This window comes from Liolophura sinensis, chromosome 6 (assembly GCF_032854445.1).
Source record: "Liolophura sinensis isolate JHLJ2023 chromosome 6, CUHK_Ljap_v2, whole genome shotgun sequence".
Taxonomy (NCBI): Eukaryota; Metazoa; Mollusca; class Polyplacophora; order Chitonida; family Chitonidae; genus Liolophura; species Liolophura sinensis.
The window spans coordinates 76837660-76853779 of NC_088300.1; the positions used below are offsets into that span (position 1 = coordinate 76837660).

The 16120-nt window shown below is 38.8% G+C and overlaps 1 protein-coding gene across 1 annotated transcript; it reads left to right on the top strand.

Moving 5' to 3' along the window:
- The first annotated feature begins 1373 nt into the window (after positions 1 to 1373).
- On the top strand, positions 1374 to 14649 carry LOC135467574 (glycine receptor subunit alpha-2-like). Its single transcript, XM_064745346.1, has 7 exons — positions 1374 to 1377; positions 7454 to 7521; positions 7820 to 8040; positions 9599 to 9681; positions 12659 to 12793; positions 13030 to 13376; positions 14443 to 14649. Exons 1-7 carry the CDS (start codon positions 1374 to 1376, stop codon positions 14647 to 14649), a joined length of 1065 nt encoding a protein of 354 aa, XP_064601416.1.
- The last annotated feature ends 1471 nt before the right edge of the window (positions 14650 to 16120 follow it).

Here is a 16120-nt window from a genome sequence, read left to right on the forward strand (position 1 = left end):
CACACCTCTTATTCTCACCCAGTGTGATGATGATCCAGTCAAAGAATCCACCTTTCTCTTGTCTAATAATGGCTTGTTAACTGATTAACATGGCCTCTTGGGCATCGAACAGACACGCCCTGAAGCTTTTCGGGTATATGACCATGCAGTTGTTTAGGTTTCTACGTGGATGTATCCGTTTTTGTCCACCATGCCATGAGGTTTGTCAGGTGCCGGGCGAGGTAACTGGCTTCTCGGTGGCTCTGTCCGGTTTCCCACCACACCATGAGGCTTGTCAGGAACCGGTCGAGGTAACTGGCTTCTCTGTGGCTCTGTCCGGTTTCCCACCACACCATGAGGCTTGTCAGGAACCGGGCGAGGTAACTGGCTTCTCTGTGGCTCTCTCCAGTTTTCCACCACACCATGAGGCTTGTCAGCCGCCGATTCCTGAGTTAAGGTCATACGTTTCGTTGTCGTGCCCTCTGTATTGGTTGAGCTCACATGCTTAAGGGTGTTTGATATTTCATGTAGCAATCGTATTGAGTATCACCAGCACGTTGTATACGCTGTGACATCAAAGACACTCCTATGCATGTGAAGATTCCTGCTGATCTTTGCTGTAACCAGTTCCTAGTTATGGTTGAGCTAACGACTACAGAAGAATACACATATATAAACAAACCTGAAGCTTATGTCTGAATGACCTTAGCTACAACAGATTTGCCGCATAAAAAGAACCCTTATAGTTAAATCTGAATACCCTAAGTAAAGTTCCCAGTTAGAAAGTTATCCTTCGAAACTCCCTGAACTCTTTTTTATGCGTTCATTTTGAATCCAGTCTTATACGATATTGCTTAGTATTTAAAGGTTTTCTTCTTTTTCCTCTTCATTAATGCAGTTTTATAGGAGAACAGCTGTTTACAGTAACTCTACATATACTGCATCGCCATTTCTAAGTGAAATTTACTAACAAACACTTACGAACACATCTCACACTTTATGTAGACTGGAGCTAAAATAACTGTTATATTAGTCCCCGATATACGTCATTCATTCAACCAACCAGTCCCTGTAAGTTTTGACCTTGTTATAGCCAGTTTACTTTACATAATTAATTACATCCAAATCACTAATTAAAATGCAGTACAAATCTGGAATCAAATGCAAGTAGTTATAGGGTGTCACGAGAATGCTGCGTATTGGATGAATTCGAGACGTAGGTTAAATGTATGACTTGGGTTTGAATCCCCAACTTTAACAATATTTTGTATTTCTTATCCAGCCTCTTTGGGGATATTGTAGACTGTGCGAATCTTACAACACCTATAGAGGATATTCTCGATCGCTTGTTCGTACAAAACTACTACAACCGGGACTTAAGGCCTAGAGCTAACATGGGTAAGTTGATTTGACTGTTAAGTTTGAATGTTCGCGAATTTGTATTGTGTTGACAGGCTATATCATTTGATGGTGACCTGGTTTACATGGGCTTGGTTTCAAGATGTTACGATATCTAATTTTTCCTTGCGCACAACGTACATTGTGATGAGATTGTGTTGCGTTTAATTGTATATGGCCTGTAATGTGTATTGTGTTGAGATGCTAGATCATATATTTGTACCTTGTCTACAACGTTTATGGTGTTCAAATGAGCGTTGTATCATCTTTAACATGTATTCTGTGTACATGCTACAGCATTTAATTGTACCTTGTCCAGAACGTATATATATAGGATGATATAACATTCATCGGTGTGTCGTCTTGAATGTGTCTGTGAATGTGTCCAGATAGTGTAACATTTAACTGTGCATTGCCCATAACGTATATGGGATGATATATAGCATGTAATTGTGTATTGTCTAATGTGTACTGTGTCGAGATAATTTAATTGTACCCTATCTAAAATGCCTTTAGTGTTAAAATTATATAGCATTTTCTTTTATGCCGTCTTTAATGCGTATTGGGTCTTGTCTGTGACGTATATAGTGTCGAGATGGTATAACATTTTACTGCATTTTGTCTATAACGTATATGCTCTGGATATGGTGTAGCATTCGGTGGTGTATTGTCTTGAATGTGCCGTGATGGTATAACATTTTACTTTACCTTCTCTATAACGCATATGGTGCTGAGATTACATATCATGTACTTGTGTATGTTTTTTTTGCTTTTTTTTTTGGTTTTTTTTGTTTGTTTGGTTTTTTTCTTTTTCGTTTTTTTTGTTTCTGTTTTTGTTTTTTGTTGTTTTTTTTTTTTTGTATTATTGAACAATGTCAAAAATATTTCACATATTGTGTTCTAACGTATTGAATGTGTGTCCAGATAGTGTAGCATTTTAACTGTACCATGCGTTCAACGTTTATGGTGTTTAAATGGTTCACCTGTGTCTTGTTTTAATTTATACAGCGTGGAGATGTTACATCATTAAACTGCACCTTGTCTACAACGTATATCGTGTTGAGGTCATAGGGCATACTGCTTTGTATTGGCTTAAATGTGAATGCGTGTGCTTTGAAAATGTTGTAGCATATGTATCTTACGATGTTAAATGTTAATGAGGTCTGTGGCCTGTCGTTTGAAATCTATAAAGGCTACCAAAGGCTTTCTTAATCGCTCTGATTACGATGGCAGCTGATCTATTTTAACTTAATATAGTTTGTTTTCTTCCTTAGAACAATTAGCAATTGTATCTGTAAAGATTTGATAATATCAAACGGCTATATACAACATAATGTTATTCACAAATGTAATGCTAGCATTTCCATTCTCGACATGACCTGTACTACAATTTTTTTTATAAATTTATTTTCTAATTATACACAAAGGCTTGCCATATTCTGCCATGTTAAGTGATATGTAAAATCTACAATATTTACTTAACAATGTAGTCTGGCCTTTAAAACAGTTTGTGTGAAGACAATTGCTGCCGTAGTGCTTTAATATTCCATGTATGTTATCATGCCTGGAAGACGTACATGCCGAAATGAAAGTCACTGTACTTCTATTTCAGACAAAGGGCTGACTGGTAAATATATCAGTGTTTTAATATTGTAGAGTGTGTCGAAGATAAACATTACAGAATTTCATTTGTGAAAATCTTACAAAGGGATTCAAACTTAATAATGTTTGGCACAATTTGCAAATATAAAATTATGTAAAGAGTAATAATATCGAATGTTGCTGTTGTATTAAGAAAGGTTTTTGTCAATTTTTCAATAAAGTTTTGCCAAGGATTTTTTAACGAATAAAATATAGGAATGTATACAGTAGAACAGACTAGCTGTATATTATTAGATATGTTGCCTTTAGGACAGCTGGATTTTTGTCCGACCCAAAATAACCAGACCCGTGTCTATCTGATATGGGCTGTATGCTTTTTGTAGTTTGCTTTGTAATAATTCTAGACTAGATGCAATTATTATTAATTATATTCTCGTGTGTAATTTGTATTGTTAAACTTTGCCCATATTACGAGGTGCACCTTTTGATACGTCTTCATTTCAAAACATACAGAGATCAACTGGTTATGTGTATTCACATAATATACTGATATTGAATGAAAACCAAAACTTATAAAAAAGGTAAAAACTGGACGATCTATGTTCTCTTTTACTATGCCTAAAACAAATCATTTGCTTGGATTTATTCTTTCTTGAGAAAGACCAAGAATGTCGAGTTTATGACAGGATTATCTTCATGTCTTAGCTGACTCGGTTTCCTGTACTGCTGCTAAGGCGTTACCAGCTTGTCAACAATAGTTTACACTTTTCGCGTGCCCGGAAACCACAAATGAGATAAAGCAATACTCCCTACGAATACAATATATCCCAATCAAAATATCCAGCTAGACACTGCATGTCTGCTGGTTTAAACAAGTTCTCGCCACGATACGACTGTAAACTTACCCAAACAGTTTTAAGCCATAGTCATTGAATCATTTATTCTAGACACTGTATAGCAAACCTTTTGCACATTTGCATTGTCTTTATGGAAACGTTGAGTAGTTCAAATTCTTATCTGCGCCAGGCATAAATATTGTGAAAGCACGTCCTTATATCTATATTCTGTCTTGAAACTATTTTTCATACAAATCTTTTGATCACCCTCGTGTGGTTCTATTTAACAAGACCTGGTCAGACATAGATTCAGCTTGTCCGTGGAATCCTCCATCAGCAAATTCAACGCTGAATTCAGTCAGATCTTATGGTGGCACGAAAACAATAATTCTAGATGGGTCACGTTATTTGTGACGATCCTTGCCAACAAACATTCAGAGACTGTCTGGTGCCGTTGATCGCAGATCGCCGTCATTGTTGTGGAGACACTACCTTTATATGTTCGGTCCGTATGCAGCCATTGTCTATAGAATGGCCTACAGCTGAATTCTGAGCAGGACAACATCCGACATTGTTTGAGAAATCGATAAGAAATTTATGCCATCTGATGGCTCAGGTGCTCACACGAAGTGTTCTTTCGATATCAGTAAATTTGCCGGAGATGTTTACGTTTGTCTCAATTATTTATTGCACTAAGCCATATTGGTGTTTCTACACAACAAAGCACATTGGATTTTCTGAAAATCTCTCACCGAACCGAACAGTTATGTTTTTTCTCCCTGTGCTTTACGCCTATTATATTAGTTGGTCGAAGTGATATTCGCTGGACAAAAGTATACACGATTGTCATAAAATTCGCCGTCTTCAAATCACGGTATATACAGTTATTGCCTTCTTTCATGACAACGGGTTGCGTACACCCAAGTGGAGATCCCACAAGGACGGGATTATTGTAATGTATCAGTGTAACCAGATTATGAGACAGAGTAATGAGATATGACCGACGTAGAAAAGTGTAACAAACTCACGACAGGGCTGGCACTTTTCCAGTCGAGTGGAGGACAATAACAACATGTACATGCAGTAAGCTGATTAAACTCATTATAAATGCTTATAACGATTTCTATGTCACCTGTTGTCCTTGCTGATTATTGACATATAGTTATGAATTGTCCGTTATGGCAGACATTAAAAATAATGCTTGCAAATTATACATCTGACTGTGGTAATTATTTGTAACGATTCTGTAAAGTTTTGTGTATTCGTTATGTGTGTCATGCCATGCCAACATAATGGAAGACAGTTGAATTCCCAGAAGGTTTTCTTAACTTCTGGCCTTCCTTTGCAGTAGTACGAGGGAAGGTCAGCACGATGATCGTGAGTTTCGCCCTGGTTCTGCCCGATTTCCTCCCACCATAATGCTGGCCGCCATCGTATAAGTGAAATATTCTTGAGTACGGCGTAAAACATCAATTAAATAAATAAATAAATCTTTTCTTCCGCCTTTACATATGCTTAAAACTTTTGAAAATCATACGGGCGTTTGAGCTCTTAAATTGAAAACAGCTTTGCAAATCTCTGTGATGTTGCCTGAAAGTACTGAATGAGGGTAGTGAGTGGAAGGAATCAAAGTTTTCCATCCCCACCGGGCAAATGGCCGGTACTGCTCGTATGTTAAGAGCCTGGGCATGTTATCCTAATGCGAATGGAGGTTTTGGCGAGATGAAGTGAGGCAGTCAACTGGACCGTTATCTGTGCTCATAACGTCATTGATAAGTTTAGCATGTTCAGTAGTAATGGGTGGCTAAAGCACTGTGGCATGTTTCCTGTCATTGCCAGTGTAGATGGCTCTTGGCGAAGGATTGGCTGGAAACTGGATGCACGTGTGCCCTGAAAGCAATTGTCAAGGTCATTTAGGGTTAGGAAGTCATTGCAATAGAATATATACGGAAGCATGGTTACATTAGAGCTCCATTGCCCGGAAGTTGCCAGCGGGCCCGTGGTGGTAAAGGTAATCGATGTGAAGTTAGTTTTCTAATGTCTTCACTACATGACGGGAACTGTACTGAAGTCAACACGAGATAATGAACAGCGATGTGACGATTACGATCGAACCATTGTTTATTTTATTGCTACGAAGCTTATTATTGGATTTAACTATAGATTTGCTGCATTGTCAAGACACGTGCATCGCTTGTTTCGATCAACAGTATAAACACTGTATATAAACTTATTACACTTGGTATTTAGAGAAAAAAATATACGAAAAAATTAACATGGTTTGCTGTATTTTTCATTTTCGAAGCTAGACATTTGATTACTCATTAGCTAGAGCGTTCAGTGTAAAGTATGAACGTTCTCTGTATAAGTAGCACTGCTCTCCCAGCTAGGTGATTTTTTTTAGATTTCTATGGAAAGAGTTCAAAGTGTTTAAATTCTGGAATTCTAAGGTAGGTTTATGGACCATACTATCAGTGTTTGGGAACTCAGACGTCACAGGGAGTTTTTCCAACTCTAATCACGACACTGAATGCCAGAACAACTCTTTTTACTCATGAATAAAACATTGCTAAAGTAATGTTCCCAAAATTTCCTTTCTTCTAGTAAAAAGGTGATGTGATGTCGGAGTTCGTAGATACCGTCAGTATGGCTTATAAAGCCCACCATAGTATTCAAATATTTAAATGCCTTTCACCACTCTTAAAAAAATCTGGAAAAAATGAAAATATTTATACGCATAGTTTTCAGTTGTCCGTATGATGAATCTTACTTCATATTTTGGCTTTCTTTTACTTTAACAGGATATAAAATTATTCCCCTGGAATCTAGTTTTCCATGGTCACTGTAATAAACATTTGATCTTTGTAAAAGCTAGTTTCTGAATAACAGCCATATGTAACCGTCTTTAACTTTGAGTCAAATCTTCAATTTTGTATTTGGAAAAAAAATAATTGTATAGCAGTGTATAAAATATTAACTAAATATGCTTCAGTTCTAATTGGTCTCCATACAACTACAATGGTTGCAGGATTTTATTAAATTCGTAAATATATAACAGGACTTATTACCGGTATTAGCAAACACACTTTTGACAAACCGGGCCCTTTAATCGCGATCAACTAATGACAGCTTTCTGTAATGAAAGCTATGGCTGAGATTTAGAGGTTACGGTTCAGCCCACGTTATGAATATCGATCGTATAGGTGTCAATAAAACACAGGTTTTACTAACAGGTATGTATGTGTCTGTCTATAGTTTCTAATTAACAGTTATAGCTGTGTGTTAGAGCCCCTTGTTTACTAACAGTTGTATGGGTGTCCTCAAAACGTAGTTTCTGATCAGCAATTATAGATTTTTGTACAGCCCACTTTTTACTAACAGTCTTGGAGGTCGGAAAACACCATTTCTTACTAGCAGTAATAGATGTATATAGAGCCTTACTTACAAATCTATAGCTGTATTAAAAATGTATGTATTGACCAGCAGCCATAAGTATCGGTAAACGATATTTGTGGTAAGATGGTGTCTTTAAAAACTAAACCATAAAATGTATGAGTAACAGCAAGCAACACCAATATCTGGTTCTAGGAGATTGCACTAAGTTGACCTATTGCTGAGTTTTTTCACTTTCTATACAGATGAAACAACGTTCGTTTCCATCGGCTTCTACGTACAGAGTTTGAGTAGTATCAATGAGATACACATGGTAAGTATAGATTTACACGATCCCAATCTCATCGTCCTCAGTCATTACGCCGGACATGTTTTGTGAAGTTTTAAATTTAATCATTTAAAGCACAGGTACAGTTATGAAATTCAGTGTTAACGTTTGCAATCATTTTAACGCAGGTACATTTGTTTAAAGAAAAATATATTTGTTGGGAATTTCAAATCTGTAATAGAAGTAATATTTGTCCTCAGACTAAACTGACTATAGATGACAACAGTACTGAATGCCATATTGAGGCTTGTTAAGACGCTGTTGTAACGTCTGTCGTCCACAGCAGTACACGCTGGACGTGTATTTCCGCCAGTCCTGGAATGACCCTCGATTAAAGTTTAACGACACGGATAAACCCATCAACACGGGACCGAACTATGCGAATAAACTGTGGCTACCAGATCCATACTTCATGAACAGCAAGGAAGAGACGTTTCACACAGTTACACTTCCGAATGTGCTGCTCCGGATCTTCCCCAATGGCGACGTGTTTTACAGTCAGCGGTAACAGTGAACTGTTCTAATACTCTGAAACTACACAGTCACCCACACTACTGCCAGCTGCTATCACTAAACAGTAAAGTGACTAACATTTGGCTTATTACTATCATTGAACAGTAAAGTGACTATAATCTGGTTAGTTACTATCATTGAACAGTAAAGTGACTAACATCAGGCTTGTAACTATCAGTGAGCAGTAAAGTGATTAACATTGGTTTGTTACTATCATTGCATAGTGAAGAGACTAACATCAGGCTTGTTACTATCACTGAGCAGTAAAGTGACTAACATCTGGTTTGTTACTATCATTGCATAGTGAAGAGACTAACATCGGGCTTATTGCTATCAGTGAGCAGTAAAGTGACTAACATCAGGCTTATTACTATCAGTGAGCATTAAAGTGACTAACATCGGGTTTGTTACGATCATTGCATAGTGAAGAGACTAACATCGGGCTTGTTACTATCACTGAGCAGTAAAGTGACTAACATCGGGTTTGTTACGATCATTGCATAGTGAAGAGACTAACATCAAGCTTATTACTATCAGTGAGCAGTAAAGTGACTAACATCAGGCTTATTACTATCAGTGAGCAGTAAAGTGACTAACATCGGGTTTGTTACTATCATTGCATAGTGAAGAGACTAACATCGGGTTTGTTACTATCATTGCATAGTGAAGAGACTAACATCGGGTTTGTTACTATCATTGCATAGTGAAGAGACTAACATCGGGCTTGTTACTATCAGTGAGCAGTAAAGTGACTAACATCTAGTTTGTTACTATCATTGCATAGCGAAGAGACTAACATCAGGCTTATTACTATCAGTGAGCAGTAAAGTGACTAACATCTGGTTTGTTACTATTATTGCATAGTGAAGAGACTAACATCAGGCTTGTTACTATCACTGAGCAGTAAAGTGACTAACATCGGGTTTGTTACTACTATTGCATAGTGAAGAGACTAACATCGGGCTTGTTACTATCAGTGAAGAAGAGTAAGGTGACTAACATCAGGCTTGTAACTATCACTGAACAGTAAAGCGGATACCATCAGACCAGTTTATATCATTGAATGCTGACATGACTATAATTGGACCACTTATTATCACTGAACACTGACAAATATCATCGGGCCAGTTACTGTCACTGAATACGGACGTGACTATGAACGGGCCAGTTACCATCATTGAACCTTAAAGTGAATATCATATGGCCAGTTGCTATCATTGAACACTGACGTGAACTGATGTGTCGGGCCAGTTACTATCATTGAACACTGACGAAGATATCATCGGGCCAGTTGCTATCACTGAACACTGACAAAGATAGCACCGCGCCAGTTACTATCACTGAACACTGGCGTGACTATTATCGGACCAGCTACTATCATTGAGCATTTATTTATTGTTTTATTTGACTTGTGTTTGATATATATCAGTGAATTTTGCATAAATGTATTTGTACATATTTAGAGCTTGTACCTGCCCCATTTATGTCATTATTTACCTGTTCCTGGCCAGTCACCTATTCCATGATTCACACTTTTTCTTCTTGGCAGGTTAAGTCTAGTCGTGGCGTGTAACATGAAGCTGGAGAATTTCCCCATGGATAAACAAGTCTGTGACCTTAAGACTATGAGCTGTGAGTAGTCTCTATCCTTCTTCACTGTAACATCAAGAATATACATAAATAAGTATGTGCATGCATGGAACAAATGGTTCGTAGCTGTTATCAGAATCGGTCTCCGACACTGAGTGACTAAGGAACAGTTGTGTGGACATTGTTACCATATCAGCCAGTAGAGTAATCATACACAATGTATACAACCAGATCTTTACACAAGGCGAAAACCTCATTACTTATTAACTGCTAATTAGTCCATTTAACAATTTTTCTTGACACGCTATCTTGTGTCCGAATGTGTGTCTTCATAAATCCACGACAAAAAGGTATTGAAATAAGATAAAGCAGTGGACATAGAAGTGAACGTCTAATCATTTAACTTTTGTCATACGGAAAATTATACCCAAGATGTAGCTCCTAATCGACTTCCTCTAAAATACGACCATCTTCTCTTGATTCTCTAACAACCAACTCTGAAATACCGCCATCTTAACCTGAATTTTTGACAACCAACTCTGAAATGCCACAACTTTAAACTTGATTCTCTAACAACCCATTCTGGAACACCACCATCTTTGTCTTAAAAGATTTAACAACCAATTTTGAAATGCCAGCATCTTTACCTGCTTCTCTAACAATCCATCCTGGAACACCACCATCTTTACCTGCTTCTCTAACAACCAATTCTGGAACACCACCATCGTTACTTGCTTCTCTAACAACCCATTCTGGAACACCACCATCATTACCTGCTTCTCTAACAGCCAATTCTGGAAAACCACCATCATTACTTGTTTCTCTAACAACCCATTCTGGAACACCACCATCGTTACTTGCTTCTCTAACAACCCATTCTGGAACACCACCATTTTTACCTGCTTCTCGAGCAACCAATTCTGGAACACCACCATCGTTAATAGCTTCTCTAACAACCCATTCTAGAACACCACCATCCTTATCTGCTTCTCTAACAATCCATTCTGGAACACCACCATCGTTACTTGTTTCTCTAACAACCCATTCTGGAATACCACTATCGGTACTTGTTTCTCTAACAACCCATTCTGGAACACCACCATCTTTACCTGCTTCTCTAACAACCCATTCTGGAACACCACCATCGTTAATTGTTTCTCTAACAACCCATTCTGGAACACCACCATCGTTACTTGTTTATCTAACAACCCATTCTGGAACACCACCATCATTACCTGCTTCTCTAACAACCCATTCTGGAACACCACCATCATTACCTGCTTCTCTAACAACCCATTCTGGAATACCACCATCATTACCTGCTTCTCTAACAACCCATTCTGGAACACCACCATCGTTACTTGTTTCTCTAACAACCCATTCTGGAACACCACCATTGTTACTTGCTTCTCGAACAACCCATTCTGGAACACCACCATCGTTACTTGTTTCTCTAACAACCCATTCTGGAACACCACCATCATTACCTGCTTCTCTAACAACCCATTCTGGAACACCACCATCATTACCTGCTTCTCTAACAACCCATTCTGGAAAACCACCATCATTACCTGCTTCTCTAACAACCCATTCTGGAACACCACCATCTTTACTTGTTTCTCTAACAACCCATTCTGGAACACCACCATCGTTACTTGTTTCTCTAACAACCCATTCTAGAACACCACCATCATTACCTGCTTCTCTAACAACCCATTTTAGGACACCACCATCATTACCTGCTTCTCTAACAACCCATTCTGGAATACCACCATCGTTAATTGCTTCTCTAACAACCCATTCTGGAACACCACCATCATTACCTGCTTCTCCAACAACCCATTCTGGAACACCACCATCGTTACTTGTTTCTCTAACAACCCATTCTGGAATACCACCATCGTTAATTGCTTCTCGAACAACCCATTCTGGAACACCATCATCGTTACTTGTTTATCTAACAACCCATTCTGGAACACCACCATCATTACCTGCTTCTCTAACAACTCATTCTGGAACACCACCATCGATACTTGTTTCTCTAACAACCCATTCTGGAATACCACCATCGTTAATTGCTTCTCGAACAACCCATTCTGGAACACCACCATCGTTAATTGCTTCTCTAACAACCCATTCTGGAACACCACCATCATTACCTGCTTCTCTAACAGCCAATTCTGGAAAACCACCATCATTACCTGCTTCTCCAACAACCCATTCTGGAAAACCACCATCGTTAATTGCTTCTCTAACAACCCATTCTGGAACACCACCGTCTTTATCTGTTTCTCTAACAACCCATTCTGGAACACCACCATCGTTACTTGTTTCTCTAACAACCCATTCTGGAATACCACCATCGTTACTTGTTTCTCTAACAACCCATTCTGGAACACCACCATCGTTAATTGCTTCTCGAACAACCCATTCTGGAATACCACCATCGTTACTTGTTTCTCTAACAACCCATTCTGGAACACCACCATCATTACCTGCTTCTCTAACAACTCATTCTGGAACACCACCATCGATACTTGTTTCTCTAACAACCCATTCTGGAATACCACCATCGTTAATTGCTTCTCGAACAACCCATTCTGGAACACCACCATCGTTAATTGCTTCTCAAACAACCCATTCTGGAACACCACCATCTTTACCTGCTTCTCTAACAACCAATTCTGGAACACCACCATCTCTACTTACTTCTTGAACACCCCACTTTGAAACATCGCGATCTTTATTTTATTCCCAACAGCCCACAGCAGTTGACCTCAGCAATTCGTCACAAGTGAACGTATAGTTCTTTAACCCCTGCTTCGCAGAAAGATATAGAAAAAATGTAGGTCCTAATCGCAGGCTGGGTACACATTACTTTTTCTAGACAACTCCTTGTGATGTGTAACAGTTGCATGAGAAACATGCCTGCCATAGCAGCTGGCAAGCGACATTATTTCATTACCCCGTCATTATGGTATAACCACTTACTCAGAGGATTCATCGTTACTTTCCTCAGTCGGCTACAACACGAAAGATATAACACTGAAGTGGTTAACTGAAGGAGCGTTGAGTGTAAACGAAGACATTGAGCTCCCAGAATTCAGTCTGATGAGGACAGAGAAAGGAGACTGTACACAGGAATATGTCACCGGTAAGTCATCAAAAACGGGTCATTAAGAGACCTTGTCAGGGTACAAATCATGTTTGGTTATTTCTCCGTATTCTTACTTCAGCTAACTTCATCGTTCAAGCTACTCCTCATTTTACTTGTTCAAAATATGGCCCCATTTTTTATACCTTGAATGTATGCAGAGGATTTTTTAAGTAATACTGTTGAACACCTCCTTCCCTAAAACTTTAACTCTTCAATCTATTGCTTCTTTCCAGGAACTTACAGCTGTTTGGTGGCCAAATTCCATATCACGCGCAGGATTGAATATTACCTCGTGCAAACATACTTACCAACAATCCTCATTGTGGTCCTTTCTTGGGTTAACTTTTGGATTGATCCTCGCGCGACCCCTGCACGTGTCTCCTTGGGATTACTGTGTGTGCTCACCATGACAACCCAAAGTACCGGTGTCCAAGCCAAACTACCCAGAGTGTCCTACATAAAGTCAATGGATATCTGGTTAAATGTCTGTTTGATTTTTGTCTTCGGAGCGCTTTTGGAGTATGCTTTAGTGAATGTGCAATCTCGGAAGCAAGACAATAATTCCAAGAAAAAATACCAGGTACTCCAGCTTGGCAATTGAACAGGAATACCAAAACAGTGTACAGGTTCTCACGGAAAAGAAGAAGGCCTAATTCTAATTTAGGACCACCTTTAAAAAGTTTTTAAAGTAACCGACTGAAATAGCAATTTGTAATTTGTGAGTTGCGCTTATACTGGGCTCTGGTGCACAGATTAGCGTCTAAAGCTTGAGTATATACCAGCCATAGCGAACTATTGGCATGTCTGAATGTGTCTGTAAGTCTGAAGATCATCTTTGTATTCTTGAGTATGGCTTAACAAACCAATCAAATAAATAAATAAATACAGATCTTCTATGCGCGACACCGGGAACTTATAGGGAATAATGGCTGATTTTCTACACATAGAAGGACAGGCTTTCAGATAACTTGTATCATGTTTACACCTCAAATTATCTCAAAAATGTATCTAAAATACATGTATACCACGTCGCTCCCTGGCGCTATAAACCATACAACATTGGAGGGTGCATAGCTCTTTATTCTGTGAACCCTACTGAAATTACTCAGGTATTTTGGATGATTGTTCTTCCCCGACATAAACGCTTATAAAATGGATACCATGTGGGTGATGTAAATAAAATTTGAAGAGCGTATGGCCTAGGATGGGGGCAAAACATTTGAGTGATATAGGTCTCGTTACTCGGCGTTCATATTGGCTTTGTGCAAAACCTTTAAAAACTTCTTCTTTATAACAACTGAAACGATTATTTTAAAACTTGGTACATTACCAACAACCTAATCCCCAGAACTTGTAGGTTTCAGATTTTGAACTTCGAACATTTATAGCAAGAGAATGTTCCCCGAATATGCCACGAGAATGTGAGTCTCGGTTTGAGTTTTATTGCTTGGCACCCGGTATCGTTGTACGGAAAATGATTGCATTAATGTATAAAACAGAGCACGAGAAATGTGATTTATTAACTTTTGTGAAAGGTGGTCCTAGAGCGTTAAGAACATGCTTTGCTGAGTCATTACATGCAGACTATAAGGTCCTCTTTCTTATAGTGGGTCGGTGTTGATATATTTTCACATTCTCCATTTCAGACAGAAAATGGCGATGCTGTGAGCAAGCATACTTCGCACAGCTACACAGTGACTGTGGACATTGGGGAAGTCCCTAAGGAAACATGTTGCTCTAAACTCTGGCTCAGCGCTGACCGAGTCGACCTCGTATCACGAATTGCTTTTCCCGCGGCTTTTGCCGTGTTTAATCTGGCTTACTGGATAGGATACAACCATCGACCGCTGTAGTCACGACGACCGACTTGCGTGGTTAGATTTTAAAAATCGCGTATATTCCAATATTTAACTGTAGGTTGCACTACATCTGTGATAATAAAAAGACATGGTGGTGCCCACAGGCTATGGAACCTTGTGATATGATGGATTAACCCATGTTTTGTAAACGCGCTGTGATGAAAGTAGTTCTCGATGGATATCTGACTGTTCTCACCTTGTATAAGAGTACCCTCCTCTGGAAGCCACAAAACGATCTTTGCACTGCGCATGTCTGGTTCTAATCACCACCGTCCCGTCATCTTGCTAATGTCAGCGATTTTCCCAGAAATGACTACGATCGGGAGATGCTGAGTGAAGTCAAATTGAAATTATGTTCCTCCCGAGGAACACTGGCATTAGCTATAATAAGTGAAATCAGCACAATTTCGCGTTGTAATACAATACACAATGTGCATACTTTACCTTTGTCATCCGGATGACTGTGACATCGGTGACACAAATATACCTTTACAGGTAAAACATATAACAGTTATTATGACGGTTATATGTCTTAACAGAACGCAGATCATACTACATTATCTTGAAGATCGATGAATGTATTTATTTAGACGTTAGCTGTTTAAACATTATAACAATGCACCTGTGGTTTGTACTAACATGTTGAATCTTGTGAATTTTGTTCATACTGGTGTTGGCGTCGTAAAAATTTGAGTTATAGTTACCTGTAGTTGGGATATCTATCAATCTTTCGTGGACTGTCTCACGTAAAGACCTATCCACATTTTTACATCGGAATCAGTAGATTTGATAACTAAACAGTTTATGATCCACAGTAACGGTAATAAACATTGCTAGTACAAAGTCCTGTTAGAAACTATCATTATTCTATGCACCATATATGTCCTTAGCCATGTGAGTGGATGTGTGCGTGTGTAGGCGGGCGGATGGGTGCGTGTTTTGCGGGTGGATGGGCGCGTGTGGAGGCGGATGGATGGATGTTTATTCTAGTGTACATCGACCGTAGACTTGTTTATTTGTAAACGTGCATAGTTCATGAGTATACATTTTTACACACGATTAAATCTCCATGTTTTACAATGTGTTGATTCAGCTTCTTTCATATTTGCATGTCACAGGTCTGTATATGTAACCATTCAATGGACACCTTAAAACTCATGCATGTCGCAAAATGTATAGAACACTTTATGATAACGATTACTACATACATACAAGACTGTGTTTCTGTAAACACTTTTATGACTTTGAGGACGTTTAAAGGGATAATCACATTCATGTTAATTCTGTGTAATATACGTCCTTCCCAACGCTGGTGTTGGTCTACTCTGTATCGGCCAGTTTACTTCTTAAGACGCTCGTACGTGAGAAAATATTGAGTGTACATGTATGTATCGCCACCCACATCTTCTTTCACCAACTACCACGTGACAACTCCTCCATTGACTCTGTCACCATTTTTCTGAGG

What these genes read in the sequence shown, in the direction of transcription:
- LOC135467574 (XM_064745346.1), top strand. An exon ending in GACGTGTTTTACAGTCAGCG is followed by an intron (nt 8,041 to 9,598) that starts GTAACAGTGAAC and finishes TCTTCTTGGCAG; the next exon opens with GTTAAGTCTAGTCGTGGCGT. An exon ending in TGACCTTAAGACTATGAGCT is followed by an intron (nt 9,682 to 12,658) that starts GTGAGTAGTCTC and finishes TACTTTCCTCAG; the next exon opens with TCGGCTACAACACGAAAGAT.